The sequence below is a fragment of the Phaenicophaeus curvirostris genome, chromosome 7 (genome assembly GCF_032191515.1).
Source record: "Phaenicophaeus curvirostris isolate KB17595 chromosome 7, BPBGC_Pcur_1.0, whole genome shotgun sequence".
Lineage (NCBI taxonomy): Eukaryota > Metazoa > Chordata > Aves > Cuculiformes > Cuculidae > Phaenicophaeus > Phaenicophaeus curvirostris.
The window spans coordinates 3,402,318-3,420,708 of record NC_091398.1 but is presented as its reverse complement, the minus strand read 5'-3'; the positions used below and the strand labels follow the sequence as shown (position 1 = coordinate 3,420,708).

Below are 18,391 nucleotides of genomic sequence, written 5' to 3'. Positions count from 1 at the left end.
GTGTTTATAGCAAATTGTGTCTTGAGTAATGCTACAAGAAAGGGGGAGGGAAGGGGTCTTGAAGCATATCTAATCACTCTGTCTACGTAGGATGGGTCGTGTTCAACAAAACAGGCAAAGCAGCTAAAGTTTGAATGAATTGGCTGTAATGTGTTGTGTGGAACAGCACACTGAGAGGAAAATGAGATGCATAATCAACTTTTGGAAGTGTGAGGGAGTCACAGTTCCCCAGTAGGAAGCAGATAGCTTCTCCCATAAAAGCATAAGCACATCAAGCTCCAGTGTTTAACATAGCATGTATTGTAGAATCTTCTGACACGTCTTTTATGGCAAATGGGTAAGCCAGAAATACATTTTCTTGGTTATATGGCTGCAATGAAATATTAAATCTGAAATTTCTGGGTCTTGTGAATGATATCAAAGTGCATCTCGAAACAGTTTAATGGGGACTGTGGTTTATTTAACTGAACATTCTGCTCTGAACATCTCTTACTCCTCAGCTGAATGCAGCAGCTTGTAATTCAGTATCCATCTGTCTCGGATGCAATTCTTACTTGAAGCTTTGTGTTTTTCAGCTGAAATTACATATTAATAAGAAAGTGGGTGGGAAAGCTACCCAGCTAATGTGCCCAGTTAGTTAAGAATCAAGTCACATTTTGTTGACTTAAACCCATCTGTGCTTGTTTTGCCAGTAATATATTTGGTCTGCGGCCTGTGGACTATGCGGAAAGTGAAAAGATGAAGTCTGTGCTAATGTTACCAGTGAAGAATGAATCGTTTTCACTTAACCAACCCTCTGAGGTGAGTGTGTGGGGGGGTTTTTTTGGTTTGCTGTGCTTTTTAAAAAAACATAAGTTCACCCTGTAAGTATTGAAGGCTTGGACCCAAGTACAGTCCATTGCCTGGCTTTACAGGGAGATCTAAAATAGGTTGGGGAGCTAACTTGGATAATCATAGAATCATAAAATGGTTTGGGTTGGAAAGGACCATCATCCAGTTCCAATCCCCCTGCCATGCGCAGGGACACCTCCCACTGGACCAGGCTGCTCAATATTTCTGGTAGGTATGTAGGACTCTTACTAGCTATGGTATTCTGTGTCATCCTAAAATTATCTGTGAAAACAAAGGTGGTGGTTTCTTGCAATTCGGCTTTATTATAGGAGACCAAACGCTGTCCTCAAGTACTCTTGATTGAACTTTGCTATTGTCGTTGGCTTTCTGCATATTTGAGTTTCTTCTGCTTGCCAAACTGGCTGAAAGCAGCCACAGTCTTTGCTTCAGGTGCTTTTTGTGTGCCTTTAAACGGCTGTTCCAATACCTCCCTTTGTCCAGCAATGAAGATACCGGTAGTCAAAAACTAGGTTTGGAAGATTGTTTTGGGGTTTTTGTTTTATCCTGTAACTAAAATCAGGTTGTTCAGACTTAACAGGTTACTGCAGTATGAAATGCTTTGTGCTTCCTAATGAATGATGGTTAAACTGACCTGGCTGATACAGGTTCTCCTAGTCTACTCCAGGTTTTATAGCCTATTCATGATCCCTTCTTACTGAGATTATAAACTACCCATCGGCCAAAAGTACACTGTTGGAGCAAAGTTGGGAGGATATGACTGTTCCTCCCACCTGTAGCGAATATAAGATGCAGCTCTTCTGTCTCCAACAAAACACTCAGTATTTCTGTTTGCTTTGGGATGAGTGTGTGCCAGTGGCTGGTTACCAGATGGCTTGATGCAAAGCCTGAGGCTTTAGGGGAATGAGATCTCAAAGTAGTTCTGTACTATGGAATCCGGGAGTCCTAGTGAAGATCCAGGAACTGAAGTATTGCATCCTTGCCAGTGTAAAACTTGAGCAAGCAGCTCCTCTTAGATTGCATTAGTAGTATCCATATAAAAAAAATCAAACTTTAATTACTTACAGGGCAATGTATATGAGGCTTTTTTTAAGTATATTTAAGGGCAAGTGTAAATTCTGGAGGTTACTCAGCATATTGGTAGCGTGTCTGTTGGTAACACCTGACTAAAAGTAGGAGGCTTTACTGCTTTATTTTGAGTTGGTTTTGCCCGTCAACACTGCATTCAACAAGGCTGTTTGCACGATGTTCAACCATCTACGTGTGTGCACACCAGTGTCTTCAAACAAAAAACTGCAAGGGAGGAAAGACTGAGGCACAAGCTGTTTCAGTCCCTTGCAAAAGTGAAGTGAAGTACCTCTCATGTCAAGCTTTTTTCCTCTAGGGCTGGCTTGTTATAGGGAGATTTATCTATGGACCCCATCCACTAAACTTGCTGTGGGTTGGTTTTCAGAATGTTTATTCTTTATTAAACGATGCTGTCAAACAAGTTAGTTGCTTGCTTTATGTTCCAAATCATCCAGCTTATTGTAGGTTTTTCTGTTCCTGCAGGCACTGAGCCCCAGCCAGCCGAGAGACGGACCCCTAGGTGTACTGGGGAGCAACCTTAGTTCACAGCAGCAAAAGCTGCTGAACAATCTCACCATGGTTCTGAAGGCTCAGCGGTGCACTGAATTTAACAGCAAAGGTATGTGGCCTTGTGGAATTGTCTCTGTTCACATGCAATAACTACAGTTCTGTGCTTTCTCCTTTAGCTGCCTCAGGTTTTTTTATTGTTCCTAATAAGCACAGTTTCTGAAATCCCTGAATTATAGCCGTAGTGGAGTGATGGAGTGTCATGTAAACACGTTTAAAGCCTGCCTGGTTGCTGAGGCAGGAGACTTCTAGGGGAGCCACAGTTTGACAGTATATTGTCTGTTATTTAACATCCGTAAGTCCTCCTCAAAGACCTCTTTACGCTTCTTTTATGAACTTCAAGGCCTCTGCACATATCATACGTCATGTAAGGATTTTATCTTCCAGAAGTGAGTCGTAAGCAGATGGTACCTTTAGAAAGAAAACATCACTGACTAAAAGTTGTCGAATTTCTTCTCACGTGCCACCTTCCTTCAAATGTTCTTTATTGTGATGAGGGAGGTGCATTATTGGGCTTGGGTGAGGGGTGTTGTTCCTTTTTTAGGGGGCTGACATTGTCTTAATCGCTCCTATTAGTTTTTCTTTGGAGTACTGCTTCTCCTGCTTGTGAAAGAATGCTAAGGTAAATTTCCCCTGCCATCTCTCACACCCTGATTTCTGCTCCAGAATTAGGAGTTGAGTTCTCTTACCTTTGTGTTAAAGCAGTGAGATCCCATAGCAAGATTCCTGTCAAAGGTAAATCTAACTTTAAAAGAACTGAAAAAATACTGTCCTATAAACTGGAGCCTCCTTTGAAGATTTAAGTGTTAGCTCAGAGCTATAAAAATGTGACTTCCCTTTTTCACAGCAAGTATATGTTGAAACCCACAATATTTCTAGTAGCATTTCTACTTACTCGTATCTTACTCTCCAATATCACATACTTGTGCTGGAAAGAGGGGTTGATAAATTATTATAGCCTATTTATTCTTTAAATGGGGATTGATTGCTTTTCAGCCAGGCATAGTTCTGATTTTTATGTGCTTTTAGTTCTACTGATGTAATCTTTCTCCTAGTAACTCATCTTGTTATCCCTGATGCTCCGATGCCAAGAACTGTCAAATGTATGATGGCCATTCTAACTGGATGTTGGGTCCTCAAGTTTGAATGTAAGTATCAAATATATCATATTCCAGAGGCTTTTGAACCAGAAATTGTAATGTGATTCTAGAGAAGGTCCTCTTTTCCTCCAACTACCCTAATATCAATACTTGCTTAACATAAAGTGTGAGGGCTTAGGTTTTTTATCTCCTGATTGTCAAGAGATTTAATTAAATACAACTACTCCTTCCTTGGCAAATGTGAGCATTTCATTATTAGATGTATTGAGTGGGTCATACCCTACGTATCAGTGGGGACTGACTTCCTGACTTCCTTCATCGCTACATTAAGAGTGATTGTTGTAGGGAGGTGGGTGCTGCTCCCTTCTCCCGAGTGACAGGCGACAGGACAAGAGGGAGTGGCCTCAAGTTGCACCAGGGGAGGTTTAGATTGGACATCAGGAAGAATTTCTTCACCAAAAGGGTTCTCGGGCCATGGCAGAGGCTGCCCAGGGAGGTGGTGGAGTCCCCATCCCTGGAGGGGCTTAAAAGCCAGGCAGATGAAGTGCTCAAGGATGGTTTAGTAGTGGACTCAATGGTCTCAAAGGTCTTTTCCAACCTAGGGATTCTATGCTTCAGTGATTTGGAGGACTACAGAAACTATCCTGGGAGAGGAGGAAAGAATGTGTTAAATTCTTGTATTCCTTAGTATAAGCTTCCGTTGAAATTGATAGCAAATTTCTGCTTGCCCGGGGCGTGTGACCAAGGTTAGTAGGAAGGTAAGGGGTTGCCTCTTTGCGTATAAGCTGAGATCTGCTGAAAGTTGTAACTTCTAACCAAAGCTGTGCTGTCAACTGACCATAGCCCCTGTTTAATAAAAAGGTCACTATTTGTTGAGAAAGCTGTCAGGCTCTTTGCAGTCACAGGCTTAGTCAGACCTAATATTAATACCCAATACCCATTTCTGTACACACGAGCCCTGCAGGCTGAAGTGCTCTTCAACTAGAAAAGTGACCTCCAAGATTAACTGAATCCTTTTCCCTTAGCGTGCAAGTAGCTGTCTTGATGTCACCTTTTATGCAACCTGTAATTAGTTTAGACAGTGCATGCCTTGCTGTATAGCTGTTTTGTGGACTTAGACCCCTAATTCTGTTTGAGTTCATTCTTTCTGATGTATTTCTTAGTTATCTGCTTTCATGGTAGTTGTAAAAGCCCTCTTCCTCCCCTTGACCTTTATGGCTAAGTCCTTTCAGCTAATAAGTACACTACAAATGAATTAATTATCCATGCAAAACTCACAGACAAATTTCATTCCAGTTTTCTAGTGTGTGACTAAGCATCAGAATGTAAAGATTCTTTAGTGGTCTAAATATTCCAGTCACTAGTGTTTGTGAAGGCACTGCTTAAAGCTTCAAAAGGTGCATACTAGTTTTTCAAACAGCACACAGACTCCTTGAACATTGGACTCTTTCTCAGTGTTCACTTGGCTTCCAGATAATCACTGGATTAGTTCCATGCTTTTTTTTTCCTGAAGGCTCTGTTGAATTAATGTCTCCTCAGAAATGTTTTCTACAACACCAACAGTGACTTCTGTTTGCAGCCCTGTCAGCATTTGCAAAAGGAAAACATTGTGTTGTCTTCGCGCCTTGGTTCTTACAGTAGCTTTTTGTTGAATATTTAACGTGGAGAAATACCTCTTATGCTTAAGCAAGCAGATGGATTTAATAACCTCCAGGCACTTTGTTGGTAAGCAGAAAGGAGATGGCTTCCCACTTGGAGGTGGGGATGCAGCAGGAAGCTCAGAGGGCCTGCAAGTGGTTGTTTGGGTTGTGTGATTGGAAAGGTGTGTGCAGGGGCTCCAGAACGATATCCTATTTAACTAAGGCTGAATACTCAGCTTCTGTGGTGATTCGCTTTACAGGTTCTTGGCTCCGCTCAGCTCAGGACGTCTGCACACCTTCTATAATACATGTCTGGGTGGTTTTCCTTATTTCTTTTTATCTTCTTGCTAGTCAGGTGTTTAGAAAACTAATATTACTGGTAAAGGTTGGTAGCTTTCTTCAGCTGAGTGGTAGGGAGATTTAATTAGTGAGACCTGCATTTCAATCTTTGTGGAAGGACTTTTATACTTAGAAGTGTAACAGTAAAAAAAATTAATAGAATGGGGGAGGGGGGATATTGAGGGAATATTTTCATATTTTTGTGTTTGCAGATGAGCTTTATTTTATGTCGTTAGTACTGATTAGTGCAATCCTGACTGCTAATGCTCCCAGCTTAGTAAGCAACATACTACTTAAAAGCGAGTGATTCTCCTCCCTAGTGGGAAATGTTAGTAATAACTCATGGGGTCTGATGCAGCTAAGTGCCTATAATTAACAGCACCACTCCATCTGTTCCCACCAGTCTGTTATTAGTCTTCTTCAGAGTCATTACAAGTTAAAGATTATTATAACAAATAATGGGACTCCTGCTGATGGAACATTTGTCTAGGAAAAAGAAGTCTTTGCTTTTCTTTTGTGTAATTTCTCTCTTTATTTATTGTGGGGTTTTTGACTTCTATTTGGATAAGTTTCCTTAGATGTGATGCAAATAAACTTCCAAAAGTGTGTGCATATTCTGGTTTACTTCTGTCAAAGCCACTGCAAATAAATTGAAGGAGCTGCTGTTCTAAACCATTCACTTAAAGTAGACTCATGTTCAAAAACTTCACTGAAATATTTGAAAAAACAAAGCTCAGTGTAGCACTTAATGAAATGCTGACTGTGCAGAAGCGAGTATTTGGATTTTTAACTACAAGGGAAGGTGCGTTTGATATTTCTAAAATTATATTTATAGCTTACTCATAATGATATCACTTTTTAAAAAATCATTGCATGCTTGCAAAAAAAGTTTCATTTAAGAGTCTGTTTCTTCCATTAACTCGTCCATTACAGCAGGCTTTCAGGCTTGTGTTTCTCTAATAAGAAGAAATTTCATTCTCTTGTATAATTCTGTGGTGCATCCATCGATGTGCCTGCACAAACAGATAGAGCACCTATCAGTGTCAGTAGAGGTAATGTGGAATTTTCTAGCAGAGTTTGAGGCCTGGAAGTATCAGAGAGCCAAGATTTAGAATTAATCATAGAATAATAGAATGGTTTGAGTTGGAAGGGACCGTAAAGCCCATCCAGTTGCAACCCTCCTGCCATGGGCAGGGACACCTCCCACTGGATCAGGGGCTCCAAGCCCCATCCAACCTGGCCTTGAACCCCTCCAGGGATGGGGCAGCCACAGCTTCTCTGGGCTGAGAAGTGAAGTCAGTGCCTCACCACCCTCACTGTAAAGAATTTCTTCCTAATGTCTAGTCTAAATATTTCCCTCTTCAATTTTTAGCCCTTCCCTCCCGTCCTATCACGACATCCCCTTGTAAAAAGCCTCTCCCCAGCTTTCCTCTGGGCTCCATTCGGGTACTAGAAGCTGCTCTAAGGTCTCCTCGGAGCCTTCTCTTCCCCAGGCTGAACAACCCCCAACTCTCTCAGCCTGTCCTCGTACGGGAGGTGCTCCAGCCCTTGGATCATCCTTGTAGCGTCCTCTGGATCTGTTCCAACAGCTCCACATCCTTCTTATGTTGAAGATTCCAGAACTGGACACAATACTCACAAGAGAGGAATAGTCGGGCAGAATCCTCTCCCTCACCCTGCTGGCCACGCTTCTTTTGATGCAGCCCAGGTTTTAAATACGTATCTTCAGTTTTGGGGTTCTCTTTTGTCTCTAGGTAGAAGATGAGACTGAAAAGATGTCACCACTGAGTAGTATTAGATATTCACAGAAGAAAAAATTCCCCTTACCAGTTGCAGTTCCATATTTGCCATGTTTAATACACTGTCAGCAATATATCCATTTCCAAAGCAGCATGGAATTCAATTGAGACACTGTCACTGTGCTCCTTGCCCTTGGCCATATCTTTCATTGGTTTCATTATTTTATTGCCTTCATTATTTCTGGGACGGTAATAGGGCACAAAGTAGCATATCATTATTCTCCAAGTAGGCTGAGACAAAGATTTGAGCATCATTGTATTTCCTCTCTGCTTTTCGTGGAGCATAGAATAGTGTAATTAAAACCAGCAGAAGCCTTTAATAGCTTCTCAGCTTGTTTTTTTTTTTTCGTAAACTGATTGTCATCTGTTAAAGCAGGGAATGAAAAATGATCTCGCTAACGATAGGCAATGAAACACGCCTGTGTCAGTCTTTGCAGTGAAGTATCTGACAGAATTCTAAGCATCCGATTGCTTATTCCTGCCTCTGGTTTGCTTACCTGGAGCAGCAGCTCTGCTCATTTAAAAGAATGCAAAACCACTGTAGTTTTTTTGTTATAGCTTGGGGCAATGGGAGTTGACTGGAAGAGCCTAGGGGATTGCATGACTGATGTTTCAAGGCGAAAACACCGTTCGGAATTTCTTGAAGCAACGCGCCCATCCTTGTTGAGGCTGTTAGGCACGAGAAGTACAAAGCTGTCTGAGCTGCCTCCTTCTCCGGCTGGACTGTCTCTCTGCCATGCATAAACATCTTCTCGATAACAGGACTCAGCAAAGCCCTCCTTCCTTACAACAGCTCAAAACTTAATCACTGGAGTTTCATGCTTGTTTTGTAGCGGAGGCTTCGACTGCCTGCGTGTACAGAAGGGCTCACAGCTTGGTGGGAGGTGGGAGGAGAATCTGATGTGCGTAATTGTACATACACAGCTGAGGGGGATGTTTCCCATCAACAAGGCTTGAACTTCTGTGCTCCCGCAGTGCCTGCCTCTTCTGGAAAGGAGGGGGGAAAGGGGTTTGTTTCAAAGTTGGCACAGATTTGGACCGTGAACCTGCTGGTGTTTGCAGAGGAGAAAAATGGGATGAGAACGGCTTAAATGTTGTGTTTGCCTTTGTCTGCAGAGCTAGGAAGCAGGCTGGTTTGAAATAAGGTCTAGAGGAAAAGGAAACCCTGCTTCCACTGCTCCCTCTGTTCTCTTCTGTGTCATCATGCTTGGACTTGATGATCATTTCCAACCTGGTGATTCTATGATCAGATACTCAGGGTTTCACACTTAGAGAGTCCTATTGCTCTAATTCGCTTTTGGTTTGAAGAAAACATTGCATTAAGGAAGCCCATTGTAAGGAAAAGGATAGGCAATATTACCTCTTTTATTTAAAAGCATGTGAGGGGATCTGGAGGATGAGCACTGCTGTTGGAATTTAACCTGACCTCTGCACCTCAGGAACAGCTGCCTCCAGTCACTTGGATCAATCTGGAAAACAGCTGAGGTAAATAGTGGTTTCTTCAGGAAGACAGGACTCTTGGGGGGTTTCAGCGAGGTAATGATTTTCGTATTACATGCTCCTCGCTTCTAGGAATTGATGTTTAAGGATTCCTGAGCATCTGTTCCATCATGTCTAATAAATATCACCTGGACTAACTTGTTAACTACCATTCCTGAATTTTTAGTCTCTGCAGCATCTTGTGTCATTTCCATGTGTTGGAAAAATGGGCTGCTCTTGTTTCACCAAATGAGATACCTACATCACTCCATGAAAATCATCATTCTCAAGTTACTTTTTAAGCATATAAGAGTATGAAAATTCTTCTCTGTGCTGTAGCAGAGACCAGCAGTGCTGTTGATGAAAGCAAATTGAAGCTAGCCATGCCAAATTCCTCTCAGGCTTTCCCTCAGTCCAGTTTTCTTCCTTTTCTAGGAAAATAATCTCACCAAGCTTGGCTCAGTCTGTGTGTAAGTAGAGCACACACTGAGCTGAGGAAGTTCTACTAGATCTTGGATGTGTAGTACTTTATCTTCTTTGTTGCTATCATGCATTTCTAAATTAATTCTAGCTGTTCTAAGAGATTTTTGGGACTAACCCTTGCTCTTTGCTTTATTAATGCAAATCCAACAAAACTCCTCTAAGACTAATTGAGTTACTGAGAGCCACCCCTGGGTATCGGTGGGTGATTACAACTTGTACTTGGCAACCATTTCTTTTTGCGCTTCATCCTGCTTAAATTCTTTTTGCTGATGGAGTCGGTTGCATTGTAAACCAATAAGGCACGTATGAGTAAGGATTACAGGGCTCTGATCTTAAATTTTGCAAATAATGATTTCTGTAGTTCCTATACCAGTAGCTACAGCTGTATCAAAGGCCAATTAGCGATACTATTAGAGCAGATGCCCTTTTAACCTGCTTGCTCCTTATATACTGGGTGGTGAGAAGGTAGGGGCAGCTGTTCAGTCAAGTAATAAGCATCAGCGTAAGCAGTGATGCTTTACCAATCTTGCTAATGAGGGGAAAAAAAAATGAGCGGTATTATCCTTGCCAAGTGTGGTGGCATCGAGATAAAATGCAGATAAAATGTATTAAGTTAAAACCTTTTTTCTGCAATATTTCCTGGGGACTTTAATGCAGGCTTGATTTTTGCTAGAATTTGGTGCAAATGATCTTGTTCATATCTACAAATCGCAGAGTGAAATCAGCGATTTAAGAGGCTTTTAAAATTCTAATGGTCTATATTTCTAGGGAAGAACCTTGCATGACCCCTCTGCACACGTGGTCTTACCCAGTATGGTCTTCAGGCAAGCTTGCATGCTGAAACTAGGCTTTGCAAGCAGCTCTGACCTGTGTGAAATGGGAAAATGCCACTTGCTTTGGTACAAGTCTTATCCTTTTGTGGGTAATTGATCCAACTACTCTGATTAAACTAGAGGGCCATTAAAGCTTAGCTGCAATAATCGCCCTCTCTCTTTAGGGAACAGAATGTGGTGAATAAATGAACTTGGTGAGCCTCAAACTTAGAAGGTCCACAGCTCTTATTGACAATAGTTTCAAGAAATAACTCAAGATTGGGAAGGAAAACAACGTAACCCTGATCTCTACCTCTCCTCTTAAAGTTACAGGTGGACTCCAAGACTTTACTTTTAACTCCATTCTCAAACACCTCCTTTAAGGATGCCCTTGTCCTTCCAAGATTCAGTCCTGTTCTAAAGGGGTTTTTTGTGTAAGCATTAAGATGCCCCTGTTGATTTAGGGCCACGAAGATGATCCAGGGGCTGGAGCACCTCCCATATGAGGACAGGCTGAGAGGGTTGGGGTTGTTCAGCCTGGAGAAGAGAAGGCTCTGGGGAGACCTCAGAGCATCCTTCCAGTACTGAAAGGAGCTCCAGGAAAGCTGGGAGGGGCTCCTGATCAAGGAGTGCAGGGATGGGGAAAGAAGGGAACGGTTTTCAGCTGAAAGAGGAGAGATTAAGACGAGATCTTAAGCAGAAATACTTTCCTGAAAGGGAATGGTGAGGCCCTGGCCGAGGTTGCCCAGAGCAGTGGTGGCTGCCCCATCCCTGGAGGGGTTCAAGGCCAGGCTGGATGGGGCTTGGAGCCCCTGATCCAGTGCGAGGTGTCCCTGCCCATGGCAGGGGTGGGACTGGATGGGCTTTGAGGTTCTTTCTAACCCAAACCATTCTATGATTCTGTGATTTCAGAAGGGAGGTAGCGCAATATTGGTGGTGTCCTGGTCACTTTTTAATTAGATAACAGTGATTCTTTTCAGTCCATTCATCTGACCATTATTTTGGCACCAGGTTCTCACTGGTGTCTTTTTAGTACAGTTCTGAACAAATGAGGCTGTAATCTCAGGAGTTCTCGGAATCAAAATAACGTGGCTCCTGCTTGAAGTCAAAGGACTCTATACCATCTTTCTTTAACAGTAGTGCTGTAAGGTCAGCAGAGCTTCTGGAAGTGTCTCTGTGCAAGTTGTGTAGTGATCTACATTTGAGAATTTTATTTTCTTTTATACAACTTCTTGATCGGGATGAGTCTCAGTCCAATGGAGAGACTATTAAAAAGGAACTGTCATGTTATCCAGCTGCCTATACACATTAACAGCTTTAAAATTAGTAATGCTTACTCAAGAAAAAAGACCTAGGCTTTATTCTGTGAACTCAGCTTAGCACTCAGTTGTCAAAATAAGATCCCTAACTGTAAAAAAAAAAAAGCATAAAAAATCTTGGAAAGGTTGGAGTATGCTTTAATCTCCTGTTTGTATCCCTTACTCAGAGATATGACTTTGTAGTGGACGGGTATGGTTGAACTTGATGATCTCAAAGGTCTTTTCCAACCAAGTGATTCTATGAAATCGAGGGGGTTTTAGCACAAGGTCATCTTGTGGTGATTGTACCATCTGTTGGAAGAACGGTTAAAGCTTGTACTTGCCTGGTGCTTCCATATGATACCACAACGCAACCAAAACTGATCATAATGTCTTGGACAACCTCACTTTTGTGCGTCCAGTTGGAGTCACTGTGTCTGAGAATGATGCAGTAAAACTGGTGATCTAGGAGCAAGTGACTTGACACCAAGTTTTGTGTGGAGAAGAGGAGAAAGAACAGGGAAATATGAACCTTTTGTTCAGGCAAATCCGTAATGGGTTAGGTTGAAACACCATTTGGGCCCTCTGTCATTTTATCTCAAATGTGAGAACAGGGGATGTTTCCCTTTTTTGTTTCACTGATTTCTTTTTATATTATGATGTGTGAATCCTTTAATTCTTTAATACAAAATCTCTTTCTAGTGTGCAGGAGAGAAATGAGCAACTTGGGAGGAGATCAGTCTGAAAAAAAATCGGTAATTAGAGGACATACTGGTCTCTATCACCTTAAATGATTTTACCTTCCTGCTTCTAGTTAGGAAGCCTTCCCCTGTGAGTAGATATTCCTTGACTGTTCACCTTACAGCACCTTCCTCAAACATCCGTGGCTTACGGCATCAGTTTTCTGAATGTATGCGTAGGCCATGATTCTGATGACACGTGACATGCCGTTTGCCTCATTTCCTTGTGTCTAAGGCTCTCCTTTCACCGATAACCTGTCTTGTCTCTTTCCAAGTGATGCCCTTGCTCCAGATTAGTTGTTCTGTTGGTGATAAGATGCCATGAAGTGCGCTAAAGCCTGAAGCACCACCTCTTCTGAGCTTGAGGATTCCAGTGGCTCTCTCCTCTTTCTCTACCTGCACGTAGATAAAGTTTTAGACGAGACTGCTTGAAATGTCCCTGAGCACAACGGTTCCAAAAAGCATTTGTTCTTATCTAACAAATATGACACGAGTCAGAGCCAGTTCTGCTTCTACATCTTGTATGAAAAATATGTTTGGGAATTGAAAATGTGCTGCTTTTTCATCACCAAAAAAACCATATGGAGTCTGTGTGTCCACAAAGGGGGATGTGTGTGTGTGTCAGCCTAACAGTGTTGCCTCTTAACATATTTATGTCAAAGAGAAACATCTGGGCACTGAGAACTTATCTTCAGGACTTTTTGTCTTATCAGTAAAACAGAGCTTTTGTGCTACAAATTGTTCAGACACAGATTTGTTCTGATTCTGGCTGGTTGGGAAAAGTTGATGAGAATGCTGATCATACAGCTGCTGGCTGGACAAATGATCTGCTTGTGTTTTTTGCAAGGAAAGACATGTGTCTTCTGGTTTTTACAGATGTAATGAAAGCAGGACGCAGGTAGATGAGTCTGTCTTCTTGCTGTCATGGAGGATTGTCATGACCTGGGACAAGGAACTTCAAGGCATGCAAGTTCCTCAGAGGACTTGGCAGTGTAACAAAGACAGGGGTATAGAATAGTCATAGAATCACTCGGTTGGAAGAGACCCTTGAGATCGAGCCCAATCATACCTGTCCACTACTAAACCAGATCCCTGAGCACCTTCATACCATCCTTTTTAGGCTCAAGCCCCCACATTTTAATTCTGATTTTCTTTAATTTGTAAAGGTCTTTTTGAATCATGTGGGTTTTGTGTTTGTGGAATAGAAATAAGTTGCCTGAGTAAGAAACCTTGTGCAAGGAGGGAGGTGCTACTTTAAAAGTTCCAGCCTTGACAACACTGTAAATCCTCATGGAATGGTTCTCAAAATCAGCTTTGCAAACTTTCTTTCTTGGGTAATTTTTATTAATGAGTGCAATGTATGTGCAGGGAAAGCGTTCCATCCTTGAATGGGTGACCACAGCAATTTCTCTTCCCAAAGTGAGGTCAGGTAGTATGTTTAACTGATGTTAGCAATACATTAGCATCAGCGCATTCCATATTGGAAAAAATAACTAGCCTTAAAACAAGGTAGAAACACATTGACTCTGAAAGACAATCTCATTATGCAGCAGTGGTAACAAAAATGAATGCCAGTGTTAAACCCTAGCATAAATCTCCAGTTTGTGCTGATCTTGGAGACCTTGAAATCCCATCTGATTTGTTATTTGAGGCCATAGCTGTTCGGAAACAGCTTTGTGCTTGCTTTGTAATTGCTCTTTATCAGGCAATTGCTTCCATTCCATAACTGCGGAGTTGGATCTACACACTGGCTCTAAGCTTCCAAATGATCAGCAATTTGACATTTGACAGTAAGTGGTTGACCTTTAGTGGATAAGAGGAAAAGCTAATAATTCCTGGTGTTTACAGCACTGATTGGAGCGTGATATTGCTTCTCTCCATCTAACTTGCATCTTCAACCACTGATGTACATTTTTTCAAGTTTGAAAGCACACAAGCTTTGATGCTGTCTTGTGCTTTGTGGGTAATCCTTTCATCTTAGTGTGACTCTAGTCCCTAAAATCATAGAATCATAGAATGCTTCGGGCTGGGAGGGACCTTAAAGATCATCCAGTTCCAACCTCCTGCCATGGGCAGGGGCACCTCCCACTGGATCAGGCTGCTCAGAGCCTCATCCAACCTGGCCTTGAACACCTCCAGGGATGGGGCAGCCACTACTGCTCTGGGCAACCTGGGCCAGGGCCTCCCCACTCTCATCGTGAAGAAAGTCCTCCTTACATCCAGTCTAAATCTGCCCCTCTCCAGTTTATACCCATTGCCCCTCGTCCTATCACCACAAGCCCTTGTAAAAAGCCCCTCCCCAGCTTCCTTGTAGCCCCTTCAGGTACTGGAAGGTTGCTTTAAGGTCTCCTCGGAGCCTTCTCTTCTCCAGGCTGAACAGCCCCAACTCTTTCAGGCTGTCTTCATATGGGAGGTGCTCCAGCCCTCAGATCATCTTTGTAGCCTCCTCTGGACCCGTTCCAACAGCTCCATCTCCTTCTTATGATGAGGATTCCAGAACTGGACACAACACTCCAGATGAGGTCTCACATGACACACAAGCCTCTTAAAACATGGGATCTCTAATCTTTGCCTGCCTTCCTGTGTTTTTTTTTAGGGGTACAAGCCTGTCTACGGACCACGGCACGTGAACAAGAGGAGAAGTACGAAATCCAAGGTGGCCCGCGAAAAGGCCGGCTCAACAGAGAACAGCTGGTGGGTTTTATTGCTTGAGACAGATTATCTTAATGACCTTTGGTTCATACAGTTTTGCCCTTTGCCACGTGCGCAGGTGCGGGAGATGTAAAATTTTAATGTGATCTTGTTCCGAAATTTGATTATGTGCAAGGTGATCGCAAGAACTGCGAACACCCATAAAGCTGTCATTTGTCTCTATTAGCGGATGTGTTGCTGTAACCTTGTCAGAGGGAATGTTGTGTGACATTCAGGGAAGAATCTGTGGGATAGGAAGTGATGCTGCTTTGACCCTCTCTGCTCAGCTTTAAAGCCTAATTGAAACTATCTGAAAGTTGAAAGAAAAATGTTTTTATTACTTCTTGTTTCCATCTAGGGCCCCTTCTATATTTAATTGAGTTAATTTCTGGTTGCTTTCTGGGTGATGCTGGAGAAGTTCGTTACATGTATTTTAGCAATAGCTGTAAATATTCCTTGCTTATAGTTAAACCCTGTTGTGCTAGGAAATATTTAAACATAAGAATTTACCATGTAAACAAGCTTTTCTTGATTGCATACTTAAACCTTACGTGTTAAGTTACTGTTCTAGCTTCCAGTGTTGGTTATTCTAAATTGTACTTTTTATAGGCACTGATTGTTCTTTTCCCTGTTTTTTTCCTGCGTGCTTCATTGTAAAGTCCTCAATTTTTACATTTTTTTCCCCTTCTGCTTAGCTGCCCAACTTGTTTGATGGATGCTACTTCTACTTTTTGGGATCTTTCAAGCATCACCAGAAGGCTGATCTCGTGGACTTGGTGAAAGCAGCAGGAGGACAAATTCTGGTTAGGCAGCCAAAACCAGACAGCGATGTGACGCAGACCATCAACACGGTGGCTTACCACGCGGAATCTGCTTCCGACCAGAGATTTTGCACTCAGTATGTAATCTATGATGCGTCTTCTAAATTCAAACCGGAGAAGGTTCGTCAGGGCAAAGTCTGGATGGCCCCGTCCAGCTGGCTGATAGACTGTGTGATGTCATTTCAGCTCCTGCCTGTAAAGTGAATGTCAGTGTCTCGTGAGCGAGGTTTTTGTGCTGAATCTTGAGCAGCTGGAGCACTCTGGTAAACACTGGCCTGAAGAATGATTTATATTTTGCGCTTAGGAATACAGAAGAGCTTTGACCATTTAAGTGAGTTGCTAAGATCACTGATACGCTGGGATAAATGAACTTAGAACGGAGGAGGGAGATAAATGTACTGCATCGAAAAATTTGCCTCGGGTGATTTCGTATCCTTTTTTTTTGCATTCAGCTTAAGCATAATAATCACTGACTTTTGGTAACCGAGATTTTGCAAGATGAAACCTTGTGCATTCTTGATTTAAACCAGCCCTTCTTAGGTGGCAGAGCGTGATTCCGTTTCTTTTCTGTTTAATATCTATCAACAAGAACCTACTGTGTGTGTCGAGATGTCCCAGCCAGGCCAGAATTTGTAGTTTTTAAGAAAAAGACTCTGCATTTGAACCGAGGCATTTGCCTGCATAAACCTCTCGTCTCTCAGGCGACGTGTGGTGTTTCTTGTGACTTCTTAGAACTGGGTTTTGCAAGAAATTCTTGGCATGGGGTAAGCCTGGCAAAAATTAGGGTAGAGCTAATGGCCTGGATTAGTTTGAAAGTAGACAACACTATCTTTAAAAAATCACGGTCTAAAATTCGTTATTTGTAGCAAGGTAATAATTAGTTCACTTCTGTCCTCTTTTGCACTTGCAATTATGTAACGCAAATTCGATTCTATTTTTCTGAAGGTTTCTAAGCATCAGGATGCTTATTAAATTATTAAAATGAAAGGTATAAGTACAGATGCTTGCTATCATGGTTACTTAAGTGAAAAAACATTAATGATTGCAAAAGAATTATGCCTCACTTTGCCCAGTTGTACTTCAGCTTAGCTGGCTGCATTGGCGCAATATTTGATTCCTTCATATTTGTTACAATAGTGATTCATTTCTTATAATTGATCATAAGTTATTGTCAGACTCCTACTTCCTCACTTTGTGCTCGTGTGATTCTTGCATCTTTTGTATTGCCTTGGTTTGTGAATTCATAACCTTAAAATGATGTCTTGTAATAAGATACAGTGAGAATGGTGGGATAAAACAAAGCTGCTTGTGTTTGCCTTGGTATTTCTTGTAATAATAAAACTTCTGGTGCCTGTGAGTTTGGAGCGTCTTATTGCGTGAGCTTAGCTGCAGCATAAGTATATTGTCCATGTCTATCTCCACAGGTAAATGGAAGCGTAAGCGCTTTTCTGTGAACTCGATAAAGCTGTGAAGATTGAATATCCACCTGCAAAGAGAGCTCTTCAATGTAAGAGACAGCTGCTTTGTTGCCATTGGAGAGCCTGTGCCAGTTTTCAATGCGCTCTGTAGAACTCTTAGACCTTTACCTGTCGAGTACAACAGGTACAGTTTTCAGTAGCATCCTCTAGACTTCAGTAGCTGGAGTATCTTCATCTATCAGTTCAGCTCAACTGAATCATTGCTCTTCACTAAATGCAGTTCTCAAGTTCTTGCACGTCTGTGTGAGCGAGCCAAAATGCAAGGCTCATTAATAAACGGAACAACCCATGGGATGAACGTGGTTTGGGTTTTTGTGCGGATAAACAGGCACCGAGTCGATACCACATGGACTTGGTCATTTATTTTAGCAATTGGAGCACATTTTAGCTTGGCATTTCATAGCACATCAATATACCTAATGTGGTACGCTTCGCAACAGCAGCAGTGCATCTCGGCAAAGGTCTTAAGGATGGAGCTTTCCTGCTGTGTACCAGGAAGAAATTTGGCCCATCAGTAATCCTGTCCTATGGCTGAAAGCAGAGGCAGCAGATTTACAAGGTTTTAAGAGCCGTTGTTCCTTGGCAGCTGAAAAGAAACTGTTAGAAAATTGCCATCGATTTATTTATTATTTTTTGTAAGCCAGACTCTGAACTTTGTTCCTCACTTACCCTTCTCACTGAAGTGCACTCGCTCTTAACTCTGGCCTGTTTCCTTCAGGTCTCTTCAGGAATTTGGAGTTTTGAGTGTGATCAACTTATGTAGACTCATATAAAACTGCTGGGAGTGGACTTTTGATGCTAGAATGGCAGCAGGTGTCGAACTTGACTGGAGCAGTAGGTAAGCGCACCAAAGGCAGAGGTCAGCGACACAGCCCCTGCTCAATTCACCCTTGCTAATCACTAAAAGCACAGGGACAGCACTTGATAAATCATGTCTAAAAAAGGTCTTGTACTGAGGATAAATCAAGTCCCTTAATCCCTTGGATGGGTTTTGGCTCGTGAAAGCAAGGTTATAAAATCGGGAGTCGTGTGGAAGGGGGTGTGTAGGGATCATTTCTCGCTGTCTCTTCCAGTCCAAAGTGCATTAAAGGGAGCTGGTAGGAGGCAGGCTCAAAACAGAAGGGATTTCATGCAGCGGGAGCGGAATTGTGGCACTGACAACTGGTTTGGGTGCTGTGTGTGTTTTGGCGTTGTCTGAAGCAGGGAGGAGATGAGCTTATCAAAAAG

At 42.2% G+C, this 18,391-nt stretch overlaps 1 protein-coding gene across 3 annotated transcripts in view; it reads left to right on the top strand.

The window, feature by feature from the left end:
• The window catches only part of BARD1 (BRCA1 associated RING domain 1), a 50,136-nt gene extending 32,334 nt beyond the window's left edge, over positions 1–17,802 (top strand). The window contains exons 7-12 of one of the 3 annotated variants that reach the window (XM_069860599.1): positions 693–801; positions 2,401–2,536; positions 3,540–3,632; positions 14,771–14,868; positions 15,561–15,763; positions 15,873–17,802. In XM_069860599.1, coding sequence (XP_069716700.1) covers positions 693–801; positions 2,401–2,536; positions 3,540–3,632; positions 14,771–14,868; positions 15,561–15,763; positions 15,873–15,885 — 652 coding nt within the window. In that variant the 3' untranslated portion in view covers positions 15,886–17,802. Of the gene's footprint in view, positions 1–692; positions 810–2,400; positions 2,537–3,539; positions 3,633–14,770; positions 14,869–15,560 lie in introns of all 3 variants that reach the window. The other 2 variants (XM_069860597.1, XM_069860598.1) reach the window with 2 other exon arrangements.
• Positions 17,803–18,391: the final 589 nt, after the last annotated feature.